This window comes from Bos indicus x Bos taurus, chromosome 2 (assembly GCF_003369695.1).
Source record: "Bos indicus x Bos taurus breed Angus x Brahman F1 hybrid chromosome 2, Bos_hybrid_MaternalHap_v2.0, whole genome shotgun sequence".
Classification (NCBI taxonomy): domain Eukaryota; kingdom Metazoa; phylum Chordata; class Mammalia; order Artiodactyla; family Bovidae; genus Bos; species Bos indicus x Bos taurus.
The window spans coordinates 1243107-1258344 of record NC_040077.1 but is presented as its reverse complement, the minus strand read 5'-3'; the positions used below and the strand labels follow the sequence as shown (position 1 = coordinate 1258344).

At 48.4% G+C, this 15238-nt stretch overlaps 1 protein-coding gene across 2 annotated transcripts; it reads right to left on the bottom strand.

Moving 5' to 3' along the window:
* Nucleotides 1–577: 577 nt before the first annotated feature.
* On the bottom strand, nucleotides 578–9984 carry AMER3 (APC membrane recruitment protein 3). Of its 2 annotated transcripts, none has more exons than XM_027554442.1 (2): nucleotides 9500–9984; nucleotides 578–4928 (listed from the first exon to the last, which is right to left on the bottom strand). In XM_027554442.1, exon 2 carries the CDS (start codon nucleotides 4908–4910, stop codon nucleotides 2487–2489), a length of 2424 nt encoding a protein of 807 aa, XP_027410243.1. In that variant the 5' UTR covers nucleotides 4911–4928; nucleotides 9500–9984; the 3' UTR covers nucleotides 578–2486. The 2 variants fall into 2 exon arrangements, with proteins under 2 accessions (XP_027410243.1, XP_027410249.1); XM_027554448.1 differs by having other exon boundaries at nucleotides 578–4925.
* Between the last annotated feature and the right edge of the window lie 5254 nt (nucleotides 9985–15238).

The window sequence follows — 15238 nt, the reverse complement described above, 5'->3', positions numbered from 1 at the left end:
TCCCAAAGTTCCCCTCTTCCTAGCAGTGGGTCATCTCAAGGACACACTTGAGACCTGTGGAGCCCGGTCAGACTGGCACTGCCTGTATCCCTCTTGCTGGGAAAGGCAGCCTGAGGAGTGGGGTACAGAAAGGGAGATGGGCTGAGGGAACCTTGGCTCACAAAACACGAGAGGAAGACCACATGGCCTCCTTCACTCTCCCAGCAAGATGTCTCGCAGACCACTGCTGAGTCTGCTACTCAGATTGCTGAAGGATAATCTCTGCGGTGCCAGCATTGCTTAAGATCCTCCACAGATTGAGAGCCACTGGGCAGGTAGGTGTGGCCCAGGTCTTTATATCTGCTTCCCTGCTGTTGGGTCACTGTACATCCTCTTTGCCATGGCCTCTGAGTCCTGGGACCACCTTGGTTCATACCCTTCCCAGTACTTCTGGGCTGGGCTGGTTCTTCCACATCTCCACGTGTCACTGTGTCATATCAAGGAAGTCTTCATCAGAAATTCAACCAAGTTAAACCCAACTCTGTTGCTCTCTAGACCCCAGGCCCACAGGCAGCAAGAAATCAGAAAACCATGCACAACTTTTTGGTATTTCATTCTTGCAGCAGTATTTACTGGGTACTCGCTCTGCTCAGGTGCAGTACAAAGTAACAGGGAGGTGTACTTCTGGCACCCAGAGGCCCCAGACATCTGTATCCTGAAAGAAGGAAGGAGTTTAGGCCTTGAGAGGGGTGTTTGCAGTGGGGGCTGCTAAGAACTGGACCCCACTTGCTGGCTGAGGATGATGTGGGCAAGTCACATCCACACCATGGCCTTGGTTTCCATGTAAGAAACCAGGAAAGCAGCTGACATGCACCACCTGCTCATGTCAAGGCCCCTAAAGCTGTCACTTGTGACAGTCCTAGGACGAAGGGTCAAGTGTGGCTTCCCAGGAATGCTGGCCCTGGCCTTCCGTGTGTCCTGTCTCAATGGGCCTGGTCAGGAGCTTTGTCATGCCCCTTTGAGCCTCCCATTTGCTGCCCTCATCCTCCCATAGCAGGCCCCAGGGAACAGTTATTAATGAGAGCTGCAGAGCATGTTCCAGCCTGAAAACAAGGCCTCGGACAATCAGGAGTGGCCCCAGCCTGTGGTCAGACCACATCTCTCTGTCTGGAATCCCTCCCTCATCACTGGGCCCATGGCACCTCTTCAAGAAACAGGTAGCGGGCTCTGCGGGAAGCCTCAGGCCAGGGGCCCTGACATTCTGCAACAGGAACAGCTCCATAGCTACCTGTAGCACACTCCCCTCTCACCTCTACGAAACAGGGCACCTCAGGCAGGATCTAATCACAGAAGACCCCGTCAAGGAGCTTGCTGTTGGTCTGCTGCCCTGAGGCTGGCCAGACAGACACCTGCCCTTCCTGCCCCACCTTTCCTTTTGTGATTCTGAATGTTTGGTGCTGTGCAAATGTTGTGATTTTTTTGAGGGGTTGGGGGATACAGCTTCATTCAAAAGTGAGCCTTCCTGAAAGAGGAAGCTAGGATGCTGGCAGCACAGAAGGTGGAAATGGCAGTGTGGAGGATCAGACAGCTTCTTCCCCAAGAGCGTCTTGCCACCCACAGATCAGTTAGAGTGCACAAATGAGGGGAAACCATTGTTTGTATGGGGTGTTTTGTGACAGGGAACACCCACTGTTCGGGGTCTCCAGGGTCTGGCCAGCCCTGGCAAGGTTGCACAGGAATGCATGGCATCTGCTGGTTCAAGGCTCTTGCTAAGATGGCTGGTCCTGATTCTGATTCCCTTAGCCCTTCAGGGCCCTTCAGCCCTTCAGCCATAAGTTATGGCTGCTCATTCTGGAGGTGGGGTGAGAATACACTACTGAGCTAACCCCTAGTCTCAAGCTTCTACCCAAGTCTCGGATTCCTCATTCACATTTATTACTCTCAATTCTTGTGCAGACTTATCAGCACAATATGTGCCCTTTACAATATGTACTATTTCCATCCCCCAAACATCCCCATGTCTGTTTAGACACCTGGGTTTAGACTGTTCATTTGTGTGTGTGTGTGAGGAAATCAGTGAGGAACATTTTTGAGAGTGCTGGCAGCTTCACAGTTGTCCTTGGCCCTGGGCCTCCCAGGACCTCTTCTGGCAGAGCTGTTGGGTTTAGGCACAGATGCCTCCATGTTAAAATGCCCCACTCTTCCTGTCTGAATACTGACACTCCCTTCCCCCCAATACTGTCCTCCAGTCTTCACATCAGGAACAAAGGATGGAGATTTGGGTCTTAGACTCTCCTGAATGTGATCCCAAGGATGCAAAACTGTTCCAAAGCTGGGGCTCTGTCATGCTGTCCTGGTAGCCCCTACTTCCTGCTGGTTGCAGAGGATCCCTTGTGATCCGAAAAGCTGCAGTGGTTTTCTGGGCACTTGCAGAGGTGGGGCCCCTCTCACTAGCTGTTGGAAGTGAGGGCCAGAATTCCTGGCAAGTGATCCCAGGCAGAGGCACACTACAAGTCCAGCTGGCCCCTCTGTGCAGCCTGCTCCATTGCCCTTGAGTTGAGCTGCAGGGGCCGGTCCTCCACAGAGACATGGGCCTGGACATTCAGCGTGGTGGGCTCCTCCCTGAGCTGACTCAGATCCAGAATGCTTCCTGGGCATCTCTGGTCCTGTGGGATGTGGAGTGGGTTGGCCAGGGAGGGCAGGCCACAGATGGCAGCCAGGTTAGGGAAGCCATTAGGCTGTTCCTGTTGCAGAATGTCAGGGCCCCTGGCCTGAGGCTTCCCGCAGAGCCCACTACCTGTGTTTTGTCTTGGGGGATGAGCAGCAGGGGACTGGCAGTCTGGGTTGATCTGTAGGGCTTCCACCTGGGCCACACAGCCTGTCAGGGTGAGTTTTGAATCCATGGTGCTTCCCCCAGGACCTGGCCTCCAGGGACCTTGGAAACACCCAAGGTTCCTAGGCAGCCTGGGCTCCTGGGAGCCAGGCCAGACAGATGGGTGTGGGACTTTGTTCTTCCTGGATGTGTTGGATCCCATGGCGGCTGCAGACCCTACAGGGGAGAATGAGCCTTCAGGGTGGCCTTGTGTCCCTCGTTCCCCAGAAACTGGCACACACTCCAGAGAGGGGTCACAGGATGAAGACTTGGTCTCCTGCTTGGCCCCGGCTAGGACCTTGCTCACTCCAGCAAGCAGGCCCTTGGGACCTGAACATGCCCACAGCTCCTTCCTGCTGGGTATAGAGCTCACAGAGATTCTACCTGCATCTAAAGCCTGGGGCCCCCTGCCATCCAGTTTCACTGGACCTAGGCCCATCTTCTCAGAGCCAGCTCCTGGTTTCTCCACCAGTCCTCCTGAGGGAGTTGCCGGCTCTCTGAGAGCTGAGGCAGGCAAGGCACGGAGCTCCGGGCCCCGGCGGAGCCAGTTGATAATGCCCATGGTGATGGCCAGCTCGGTGTCACAGAGCTTCAGCAGGCACTCTTTGCCCCTCCAAGAGCTCTGTAAGAAGCCCTGGCTGAGTAGGTCTGGGCCTGGAACAGGAGCCAGGTTCTCCTCTGCACCAACATGGAAGCTGCACATGGACAATGGGGCTCCCGGTGCCGGCCCCGATGGACTCTCGGACACGCACAAGTCATCATCCAGGCTCGGACTCCCAGGGCCCTCAGCGGGGTCATAGAAGAGCTCATAGAGGGCGTCTCCACTGTAGCTGTCCCGGGGGAAGGCGGCTGTGGGTGTGCCTGGGCTCGGGGCCTCCTTCTTGTCCTCCTCGAGGCCTGGTGAGAAGGAGTCATAGTAGCCCTCGTCGCTCGTGGACACAGACTCCGGCCGCTCACTCTTGGGGGTCCCTGTGTCTGTGGAGCTGGCTTTGGAGCTGCTGTGTGGATCCCTGCATGGGCACAGAGGGAGCTCAGCCAGCCTAGCTGCATCTGGCCTGGGCTGGTCTGTGTCTGATGCCTGGGGCCCTCCCAGCCACGGGCCTAGCAGGGCATGCTGCTGCTGCCTCACTGAGTGATTCACATGGTCCCAGAACTTGGCAAAGTCAGACATTTCATTCTGAGCAGGCGATGCCAGCTGCTCTATGCTGCCTTGGAAGGGGCCCCTGAAAGTCTTGCTGTCAGAAGCCTGTGATCTCTGGGCAGGGCTCGCCAGGCCCTCGTTCAGCTCCAGGGATGGCACTGAGCTCTCATCTGCAAAGATCTCCCCACAGCCTGTGAGTGAGTCAAAGCTCTTCAGTGAGGCCACGTCCTCACACAGGGCCCTGCAGAGGTCAAAGGAAGAGTCGGGCAGGAACTCACTGTCAGACAGGTCCTGGCACTGGCCATCCAGGCCCAGTTCCTCGCCCAAGGGGAGGAAGGCTATGCCTCGCTGCCCTCCAGTCTCTGATGGGCCCTCGGGAGAAGACAAGCCCTCCCCCTTGGTTGAGGGCAAATTCTCAGTCTTGTTTCTGCGGATGTGGAATAGGTTACGAAAGCACTTCTTGGGTCGTTTCAGGGAAATCCTCTTCCTTGGGATACTCTTGGCCACAGCTGGTACGAAGGGCATCTGGGGCACAAAGTGGCGGTAGTCAATCATGCGCTGGCTGCTGGGGGTCCCTGGGAAACTTGCGCTGCCCACCAGCTGCCCTGTAGCTGTGGCTGCCCTGTCAGCCCTGGGCACACTGTCGTGATTCTTGCTCTTCCGAACCAGTTTGAAGGTGGCGCCACAGAGAGCTGCAGGCCCTCCATTGGTGTCTGGCTGGGCTTCCCGATCAGAGCATCTGTTGTATCCTTGGGTGCTGGGACTGACCTGGGGGCCCCTCTCACTGTGGGGCAGCTGCTGCCCTCCCAGTGAGATTGCATCCTCTGTGGTCAGGGCAGTCGCTGCTGGGTCTGGAGGTTTCTCATGGTCAGTCTGCAGGCTAGATTTGATGAAGGTCTTTCCTCTCTTCAGCTCCATGCTGCAGTGTCACCGCTGCTATGGGGGAAAGCAGGAGACACTCAATATCTAGGATGGAGGCTTGTGGTTCTAGAAAACCTGACCCCATACCCCGCCCCCTGCCCCACTCACACAGGCATGGGAGCTGAGCTCTGACATCTGAGCTCGGATCCTCTGTGGAGGCAAGGGGAGGGGGAGATAGGAACAGTCCCACCCCCACACTTACTGCTCCAGCCTTTGTAGATAACTGATACTCCCAGAAGTTAAGTCACATGCTTAAAGGCACAGAGTTGGAGCCAAAATGAGAGCAGACAGGGTCTGATGTTCGTGTACTGTGATCTTGTGACTCACTAAAGAATCCTTTCAAAGCTTGTCTGGGCAAGTTAGCCTACCATATCCAGGCCTTATTGGATATACCAATAGCACCATATCCTTAGGGTATCACGGCCCTTCTGAGTGGATGAAGCAGAGAAGTCAATAAGTAAGTTGCTTCCTTCATGTAAGCAAGAAAGCTGAAAGGAAATCTGCTTCCAGGGCTGGGTGCCATGGGTCATCAGTGGAAGGGGAAGACCCATGGCCCTTCAGGATTGCTTTACCCATCAGGCAAGCAAGGCACAACTAAGCATTTCATGATGCACACAGAGCTTGAGCAGAAGAAGAGAGACAGCAATGTGGCAGAAAGCAAAAGAGAGGAGACAAGCATGAGACCAGGAATAGACAGACTGGCCATACACAGCTCGTCATGTGCTGGAGGATCAGGCAGGTGTTGTCTTTTGTGCATATCCTAACTGACAGGCATTGCTACCTGGAGTGCCATCCAGAGAAAGTTTCTGATGCCCAGTCTGAGCTCAATGGGAAAGAATGCTGGAATCGCTTATTGATGTCTTCCCTGGACTTGAGAGTGGGGAAGTGGTAAGAGTGTTAACAAGTTGATCATTGTTGGCACAGCTGGGGAGTCTGGCCTTACCCTGAGTCAATAAAGAGCTATAGAAGTCTTCTGAGGGAGCAGGTGGAAGCAATGGCATCATGAATTTGGTGGTCTGAGACCATTTATCTGATGTCTGAGTGGAGGATGGACTAAACCATGAGAGAGGTTCTGAACAGAGGGGACTCACAAGAGGCAGTAAAATGGACCAGATGTAAGGAGATAAGGTCTAGATGGAGGCTGTAACTATAAGCAAAATAAAGAGAGTAAAGCCTTACGAGCTTTCAAAGGAAGAAACATCAGGATTCAGCAACTGAAGAAAGAAAGACAAACAGTCTAGAAACCTGAGGCCTGAATACATGCCATTAGGGGGATAAACACTGAGGCCTGGATGCAAGCCGTTAGGGGGATCAAAAAAGAGGGAAAGCTGAAGTGGAGAGGATGAGAAGTGAATGAAGGCAAGGAAGTGACCTGTGAAAAGAGCTGGTTTGGGGGAGAGAAGCAGTGGTCTAGTTTAAATGTATTACCTTTGGGGTGAGTTTGGAAACCCATGAGACATGAAAAGAAGGCAGTACTGTGTCCGTAATCAAAGGATGTCACCGTCATCAGTGATTGCAGCACTCCAGGAGGAGCCAGTGAGCCCTGAGGAAAGTCAGGATGTGAAAACACAGGGTACTTGCCCCAGATAGCATATCAAAGGAATGATTTCAGTGAGCCCAGACTCTTGCATCTTCCCATACCTAGAAAAGCACCAAATTCCTTAACTTGGGATATCTGGTTTTCTTTCATTAACAATAATCATTTGACACTAATACTACCTGCCCCTTGTTGCAAATCCTCTATATAGCCTGGTTCCCACTCTCGATTCCTTGGAGCAGTTCTCTAATGGTTACTTGGGATGCTGCCTCCTGGGCTTGAAGTCCTAAAAATTTCCACTGAATAAAAGGTAACTCTTTAAAAAAAAAAAAAAACTAAAAGAAGGCAGGGGTGAAGAGCACCCCCTTAAGCCAATCCCTCCATCCTGGTTTACTGGACCTCACAGGTATCCAGCTCTCAGGCTCCATCTGTCTCACTGTCTCCACATGTCCTTGGCAGTGAGGGACTGCCAGTTGGTCTTCTGGCAGTTTGACCAGGGAGAGAGTATAGAGCTTGGGCTGATTTCTTTGGTTCTCCATAGGGAGCACCTAGATTCACTCTCCCTTAGTCCACAATCTGTGAGGAAGGAATAGAGCAGGTGTGCAAGCAAGTGACTCTGTCAGTATGCATGCCTTTCACACCCACTGCCAAAGAGGCTTACCAGCCCCCTCCAGAGAGTCTCAGAAATGCTTTAACATGAGGCCTGGGAAGTGAGTGGAGAGGCTTCCTCCCAGCCCAACTGGCAACATTAAAACCAAAGAGAATGAGAAGAGGTGGCAAAGGTGGCACTGCACAGGCTCACAGGGGCAAATGTCACCACCTCCATCCCACTCCCACCCCTTAACAATGCTTCCTCCCCAGTAGAGGAACACCTGGGACTTTTGACCAGAGGAGAGCAGAAGGAGCAGGCACCATGCAAGGGAAAGTTGCAGAACCCAGGCTTGGCTCTGGGTGTAGCCCAGTTCTTTGTGGCAGGACCCTAGACAGTGGGTCAGCTGTCTTTCTGCCTCCTATTGGGTAGCATGTAGCATGTGCCCAAGCCTTTCCAAACCCGTACCTGCAGACCCCATTCTTACTTCTCCCAATCCTTTGTAGCCCAGCCCTGATGGGTTTTGGGGCACACAGCATAGTGGTAGCCAGGCAGAATGCTTAGCCCATAAGCTTATAAGGGACATACTGCTGTAACCCCATTTAACAAAGGAGAATTTAACATCCAGAAAAATCAATGGATTGGCCCTCACACAGGTGGCAACAGAGCTAGGATTTGAACCCAAGACTGTCTGATACTAAACCTGTGTTCTTAACTGTGATAGACATTATATGAAACAACTCAATTTCCCCTTTATGGGAAATCTAAAGATTGAATAATAAATATGTTTTGTAAGAAATTTTGGAAAGTAAAATGAAAATGAAGATTAAAAGCAAAAGTATAGCTCATGCAAACTTAGAAAAATTGTAACTGAAGGTAGTATAATTTCTATGGCAAGAAATTTTGGAGATATTTATTATGATTATGCAGTTATTTTTCTTATGTTTTAGAAAAACCTTTTTCTTACTGTACTCTCAAAAATAACTTCAACCAGGCATGATAAAGATTATTTCACTGAAATTCAGTGTGTGTTCAGTCCATTCAGTTTCCATGTTAAAATGTTTTACCAGATCCTGACTCTTTGGAAATCTGCAGTCCATATGTGACATGGGTGGGAACTCCCTAAGTGGTCAAAGGATCCACTACCCAACTGGAGTCAGGCTGAGCATCTTTCTTGATAATTTTCAGGGGCACAGTGGGATTTATCTAGACACCCAGGTGCTGGCATTCTCATTTCCTGAGGGCAGAGGCCATATGTGTCCAGGTTCTCAGTTTTAAAAATGCACGTTCTGCTTTGTTGTCTTGTGGCTAAACACCCTCTTAGAAGGGGACCTGATAGATACTCTCCCATTATTTGCCAGCCATGAAGACCAATTTTTAGTTTTTACAGATCACTCTAGTTGTGAATAAGATTGTAAAGTAGAGGCAAAAGGGCAGAGAGGTCAGTTAGGAGCCAGTGGAGGGTCCAGTGGAAAGAAAGTGGTGGCAGAGACTTCCCACATGTGAAAGCTTCCCCTTGAAGCATCTTACACAGAGCATGCACATGCATGTGAACTTGTTGCAAATTGAGAAAATGAAGTAATTTCATTTGCTGCTTTTCTACATTATGACTAACTAGCTCAACTGCCTGGAATTTTCTTTTCTTTTTGGTAAGGTAATTCTACGCTTTTCTTTCATTTTTGAACATGAAAATGATTGCGTATTTCATGGGGCAAAATAAAAACATTGGAGTTACACATATGCAACAGAAACAGTTTGGAAATACAAAAATTTTGGCTAATAGTTTTGTTATTTACCCTGATTTCCCCTGCCCCACCCCCCAATATCCAGGAGATCACAAACATGAAACACAAAGGGGTGAGTGGTGATAAGAGTAGGGGCTTCTGAGGCGAGCCCCACCCAGGGACATCTTGGACATTGGGGTGGAGAGGATATGTGTGGAGCAGTAGTTTTTCTCTGTAATAGGCTACCTTGTCGAAGCCAAAACCTTCCATATGGATGGAGTGAAGGCCATTGTGGGGAGGGACAGTCTCTGTGTTCTGGGGTGGGTGTGAGATTGGGGATAAAGCAGAAACTGCACTGTTTTGAACATTACCAATTCACTCAACCCTCATGTTGGGGAGACAAAGGGACCTTTGGGGACCGAAGGTCCTGGTCCACTTTCTATAACGGAATGTCTGGATATTCCTGGCCTGCCCAGTGGAGAGAAGATGGGCCTCCGGTCTTACTCGTCCGTTCCCAAGACCCCATCCTCGAGAAGGTTTCCCCTTTCCCTAGCTCAGACTGATCATCTCTCCCGGACACCACATCATCTTCGCTGGGCACCAGGGAGTGGACAGAGTGCAGACACTGGTTCCTCCACTCAGCCCGCCCATTGCACGAAAATCGCACAAAAATTCCCCAATCACTCCCTTCCCCCACTCCACGCACGCCTACATCCTCGGGGCTTTGGCGACTTACCGCTGAGGCCGGGAGTGTCGCGGTATGCGGTCTTGGCAGGTCTGGGAGCCGCGCCCGAAACAGAGCTGCGCGATCAGCACCACGGTCAGTTCCCGGCGCCTGGCGCCCACTCAGGACCCGGGGGAGGCGGAGGGCCCGAGTCCTTCCTTCGGCGCTGGAGGCGCTGGGCAGCCGTTCCAGGAAACGCGCCCGCAAGGGTTAACCGCGAGAGAGCAACTAGGCCGGGGCGGGGCAGAGGTGGGCCGGGAGCCTGTCCGCCGCCACCCAGTAGTCTGAGAGGTGACGCGCGCGGGGCCGAATGGGGGCTGCTCTAGCAGTACCTCCGTCTCGCTTTGTTCGTGTGTATTCTGATATCAGCCTCGGTGCTTCTCTAACTCCCCGCAGGGCTGTGATTTTGCATCCCTGAGGCCCAGCCTCTTGTGCACCCCAGACTGACAGTCATCCAATCATGACTGTCGCCCTCGACCATATACTGTATTCCACAGCCACGGTCAGAACTCCTTAGAGTGCGCAGGTGTGGGTACCCCTAACCCCCACAGCCCGCAGCGCCTGGCAAGTTTAACCCCAGCCATCTCGGAAGGGCCTAGCCACGAGTCCTACCCAGTGTTCAGAGAGGATTTGGAAGAAGGGGAAGGCCAGTCTCGAGATGTGGGGCACTCTTCCATGAATCTTCCGTATGGAGTACCTTTCTTGGGCCCCGATTAGATTATTAATGAGAAGTAAGGAGATGCTTCCCTTTCAGGTAGTCACAGCGTGGGGTTGCTAGTACTGTGGGCCACCGAAGTCTTGCAGGAGGGGCGGAAGTGTTTTGAGGACTCTCTCCCCACTGAGCGGAGGGCAGAGGGTTTGCACACCGGATGTAGGAATAAAATATGGATTAAGCAATTCTGGGATGGCTCAGAGAGAAGTGCCAGGAGCATGTGTGAGGGGCGCAGCACGGGACTGGTGGGGCAGGATGCGGGATGTGATGAGGGGACTGATCCCAAGCAGCACAGAAGAGTGCAGGTGGGGAGCTCTGGGAGGAAGAAGTCTTCCTTCTGGGATGAAGGAGTCTTCAGCCAAGGGTTGAGCTGAGTCCCCAGAGAGGTCAGGGATTCGTGGATGATGAAGGCCTTTCCTTTCTTTGAGCATGGTGGACTCCCTCCCTGTTCCTATTTCAAAAAAAACCCTGAATACTACCTTTGGTCTGTGCTGAATTTGTCATAGGGCAGCAGCCTTCTTTAATTTAACTTCAGTCACCTTGAGATTGTCCCACCCCAGTCACCCCATTCAAGAGCTCTACCACACGCCCCTCCTTCAGTGAGGGTCACCAACCACCTTTGGGTGAGGCCCCTTCTTACATTTCTTGGAGTTGAACCATTTTTCTACCCAGTAACTGACTTACTGTTATCCCAGAAGTCCCCCTCCACTCATGTTGATAGTATAGTCCTGAACTTCCCAACAGTTTCTGGCCTTCAAAGGTCCCTGAATCAGTTTACACCCTATTAGGTAAAAACAAAGGTGGATCTGTGCCTTATCACCAAATAACCTTGAATCATGTGTCGGATCCCCTAGGCTCCACAGTCCTCACCAGTTAAAGTTAATAAATATTTGTTATTGTTGAGTTGCTAAGCTGTGTCCCACTCTGCAACCCCATGAACTGCAGCACACCAGATTCCTCTGTCCTCCACTCTCTCCAGAAGTTTGCTCAAATTCATGGCCATTGAGTCAGTGATTATATTTAACCATCTCATCTTATGCTGTCTCCTTTTCCTCCTGCCCTCAATCTTTTCCAGCATCGAGGTATTTTCCAATGAGTCAGCTCTTCACATAGTGTGGCCAAATTGCTGGAGTTTCAGCTTCAGCATCAATCCTTCCAATGAATATTCAGGGTTGACTTTCTTTAGGATTGACTGGTTTGACCTCCTTGCAGTCCAAAGAACTCTCAAGAGTCTTCTCCAGCACCTCAATTTGAAAGCATCAATTCTTCAGTGCTCAGCCTTCTTTATGCTTCAAGTCTCACATTTGTACATGACTACTGGTAATAAAATAAAGATCTGTACAGTCAAAGCTATGGTTTTTCCAGTAGTCATGTATGGAGAGTTGAGAGTTGAACCATAAAGAAACCTGAGCACTGAAAAATTGATACTTTTGAACTGTGGTGTTGGAGAAGACTCTTGAAAGTCCCTTGGACTGCAAGGAGATCAGACCAGTCAATCCTAAAGGAAATTAGTTCTGAATATTCATTGGAAGGACTGATGCTGAAGCTGAAGCTCCACTACTTTGGCCACCTGATAGGAAGAGTTGACTCATTGGAAAAGATCCTGATGCTGGGAAAGATTGAAGGTAGGAAGAGAAGGGGATGACAGAGGATGAGATGATTGGATGGCATCACCAACTCAATGGACATGAGTTTCAGCAAGCTCCAGGAGACAGTGAAGGACAGGGAAGCCTGGCATGCTGCAGACCATGGGGTCAAAAAGAGTCAGACATGACCGAGCAACTGAAAAACAACAACTGGTAATAAACATTTAGCCTCTCCAACTATGGGCTCCCTTCTTCCAAATTACAGCATTACAAAGACTTTTTATATTCCTTAAACTTGTCACTTTTTGATTAACTTCTTCCAATGAGTGATAATCGATCTAGTCAATGCTCTGCTTGCCACCCTTTTGTCAGTGAGAGCTATTCTAAGCCATCTACTTCCTTCTTTTAGAGAGTTTAAAAACATCTTTGCTTTTGGGTATTAAAAACCCCAAACCAAAACAAACTGTATATATATATATATACACACACAGATACATATATGTATGTATACATAAACATATAAATAACATAAATATGTATTTATATGTAATAAAAACTATATAATTATACATGATATAAAATATATTTATATATAAACAACCTATATGTATATGTAGTAACAACAAATTGTGGAAAATTCCTAAAGAGATGGGAATGCCAGACCACCTTACATGCCTCCTGAAAAACCAGTATGCAGGTCAAGAAGCAGCAGTTAGAATTGACCACAGAATAACAAACTAGTTCAAAACTGGGAAAGAAGTATGTCAAGGCTGCATATTGTCAGCCTGCTTATTTAACTTATAAGAAGAGTGCATCATGCAAAATGCTGGGCTGGATGAAGCATAAGTTGGAATCAAGATTGTTGGGGAAAATATCAATAACCTCAGACGTGCAGATGACACCACCCTTATGACAGAAAGTGAAGAGGAATTAAAGAACCTCTTGATGAAGGTGAAAGAGGGGAATGAAAAAGCTTTCTTAAAACTCAACATTCAGAAAACTAAGATCATGGCATCTGGTCCCATCACTTCATAGCAAATACATGGGGAAACAATGAAAACAGTGACAGACTTTATATTCTTGGTCTCCAAAATCACAGCAGATGGTGATTGCAGCCAGGAAATTAAAAGATGCTTGCTCCTCAGAAGAAAAGCTATGACAAACCTAGACAGTGATTAAAAAGCAGAGACGTTACTTTGCCAACAAAGGTCCATATTGTCAAAGCTATGGTTTTTTCCATCAGTCATGTATGGATGTGAGAGCTGGACCATAAAAAAGAATGAGCACTGAAGAATTGATGCCTTACAACTGTGATGCAGGAAAAGTCTCTTGAGAGCCCTTTGAACCGTAAGGAGGTCAAAGGCTCTTTGTCCAAAGGGTTTTGTCGAAAAGGCTGATCCTAAAGGAAATCAGTCCTGAATATTCATTGAAAGGACTGATGCTGCAGCTGAAGCTCCAATACTTTGGCCACCTGATGTGAAGAGCTGACTCACTGGAAAAGACCCTGATGCTGGGAAAGATTGAAGGTAGGAAGAGAAGGGGATGACAGAGGATGAGATGGTTGGATGGCATCACCGACTCAATGGACATGAGTTTGAGCAAACTCTGGGAGATACTGAAGGGCAGGGAAGCCTCTCATGCTGCAGTCCATTGGAAGGCAAAGAGTCAGACTCTACTGAGTGACTGAACAACAACATAGTAAAGAATTTTCAAAAGATCAAAAATAGAATGAGAAAATGCAAGAAATTTTTAACTAATTTAACAAGGACCTAGAAGAAATAAAACATAAGCAACCAGCAATGAACAACACAATTACTGAAATTAAAAATACTCTAGAAGGAGTTGTTGATTTAAAAATATGCACAATATAAGAGTCATGAGTTTTATTTGGGGAAAAATGATGGCCAGAGCCCAGGGGATAGTACAGATAACTGAGAAACTGGCCCAAAGAGGTAGTTGGGGAATGTCAATATATGTGATTTTGGTGAAGAAGGAGTTCATGCAATCAGGCACTTATTTTACAAAAGGTTTTCTGCTAATCGGGAGAAGCTGATGTTGCCATGTAGGGATTTAGCGCTTTTCTAGATATGAGGAGACACAAACATTGTGATTATGAAAGCAGTTCCTGGAAATATCTAGCTATCTAAAGACCTGTCCCACTAGTTTACCAGAAGGACAATTGTGCTCACTCTCCACCCTGAACTTCCTTCAGGACATGTTGCAGGTCAATAGCTGCAGCAGCACAGGAGTCAATCTCCAGAGAGACAAACGGCAAATGCCCTTGGCAAGCACCAATTTGTAGTTGATAAGGCCCCCCTCATAGTCATAAATTTGACCATAATTTGGGAGGCATTTAATGACCATTTCATCCCATGTTGTTAGGATGGCTCATTCCTAGTTCTGAAGAAGGTTTTGCTGATAGGCCACTCAATGTGCTATAACTGGACTGGGTCTTTAATAGTTAAAGATCTCTGGACACCTGTCTTCTGTCCAGGAAAATATTCTCTCTTATTACATCTTCCCATATCTAGAGTTCCACTATTACAATCATTGATCGTATACAAAACTATATATTTCATCAACCACTGCAAGTCTCCTAGTCATCATTATTTTCATTGAAGACTCAGTTACATATTTGGTCATTGCAAGAAACAACAATCTTGTAAAACTGGCAAATACAAATAATATCATTGGCAGTATTATTAAAGACTTAAGTGAGAATTAAGCCTAGAACTTACATTAGGTGTACCACAGTACATTCTTATGTCATTTTATTTAGTCTATTCTGTACCAATATTTTTTTATTTTTAGGAAAATTATATAAGACTCTTAGCCCAATTTTCTAGTGTTACTAGGTTGATTATTCCAGTATAATTTACTTGTCCCCAGGATAAAGGGGGGGGCCTTAAACCTTAAATGACCACAGACTGATGCTAACCATATAGGTCCATCCCATTATTATGGGAGTTTTCCTTTAAACAGATGAGAGGTTACAGTTTTTGATTGAGACTTAGGTCATCATTCTGACTGAGTTTGAGTGACCTGAAAAGAAAATTTGAATCTATAATCAGGGTCAGAGCAGGTATTATCAATAGGCCATCTGAGAGGGTCCCATCTAGTCATACGAGTAGATAGAACAGGACTATACTCTCATTCTTCTAAAATAAATTTCCTAAGGGTCATCCAATTAGAGCCTTGGAGTGGAGAAATCCACCAAGGTAATTTAGAAGTATTAGATGCAGGTAATTAACCACAAACCCAACAATTGGACTGAGTTTGAAAACTAGCATAGGATGATGTCCATGATAGAAAACATTTGATTTGTGTGTAAAGCCCCAGGAAGTCAAGAAAACATTATAAATTATCATGAGTCGGATCCAGCATCTTGGGCAAACTGTCTACTTCTGATATCTTCCTCTTGCCCTGGTGTAATGTAGTTTCCTCTGATAAAAA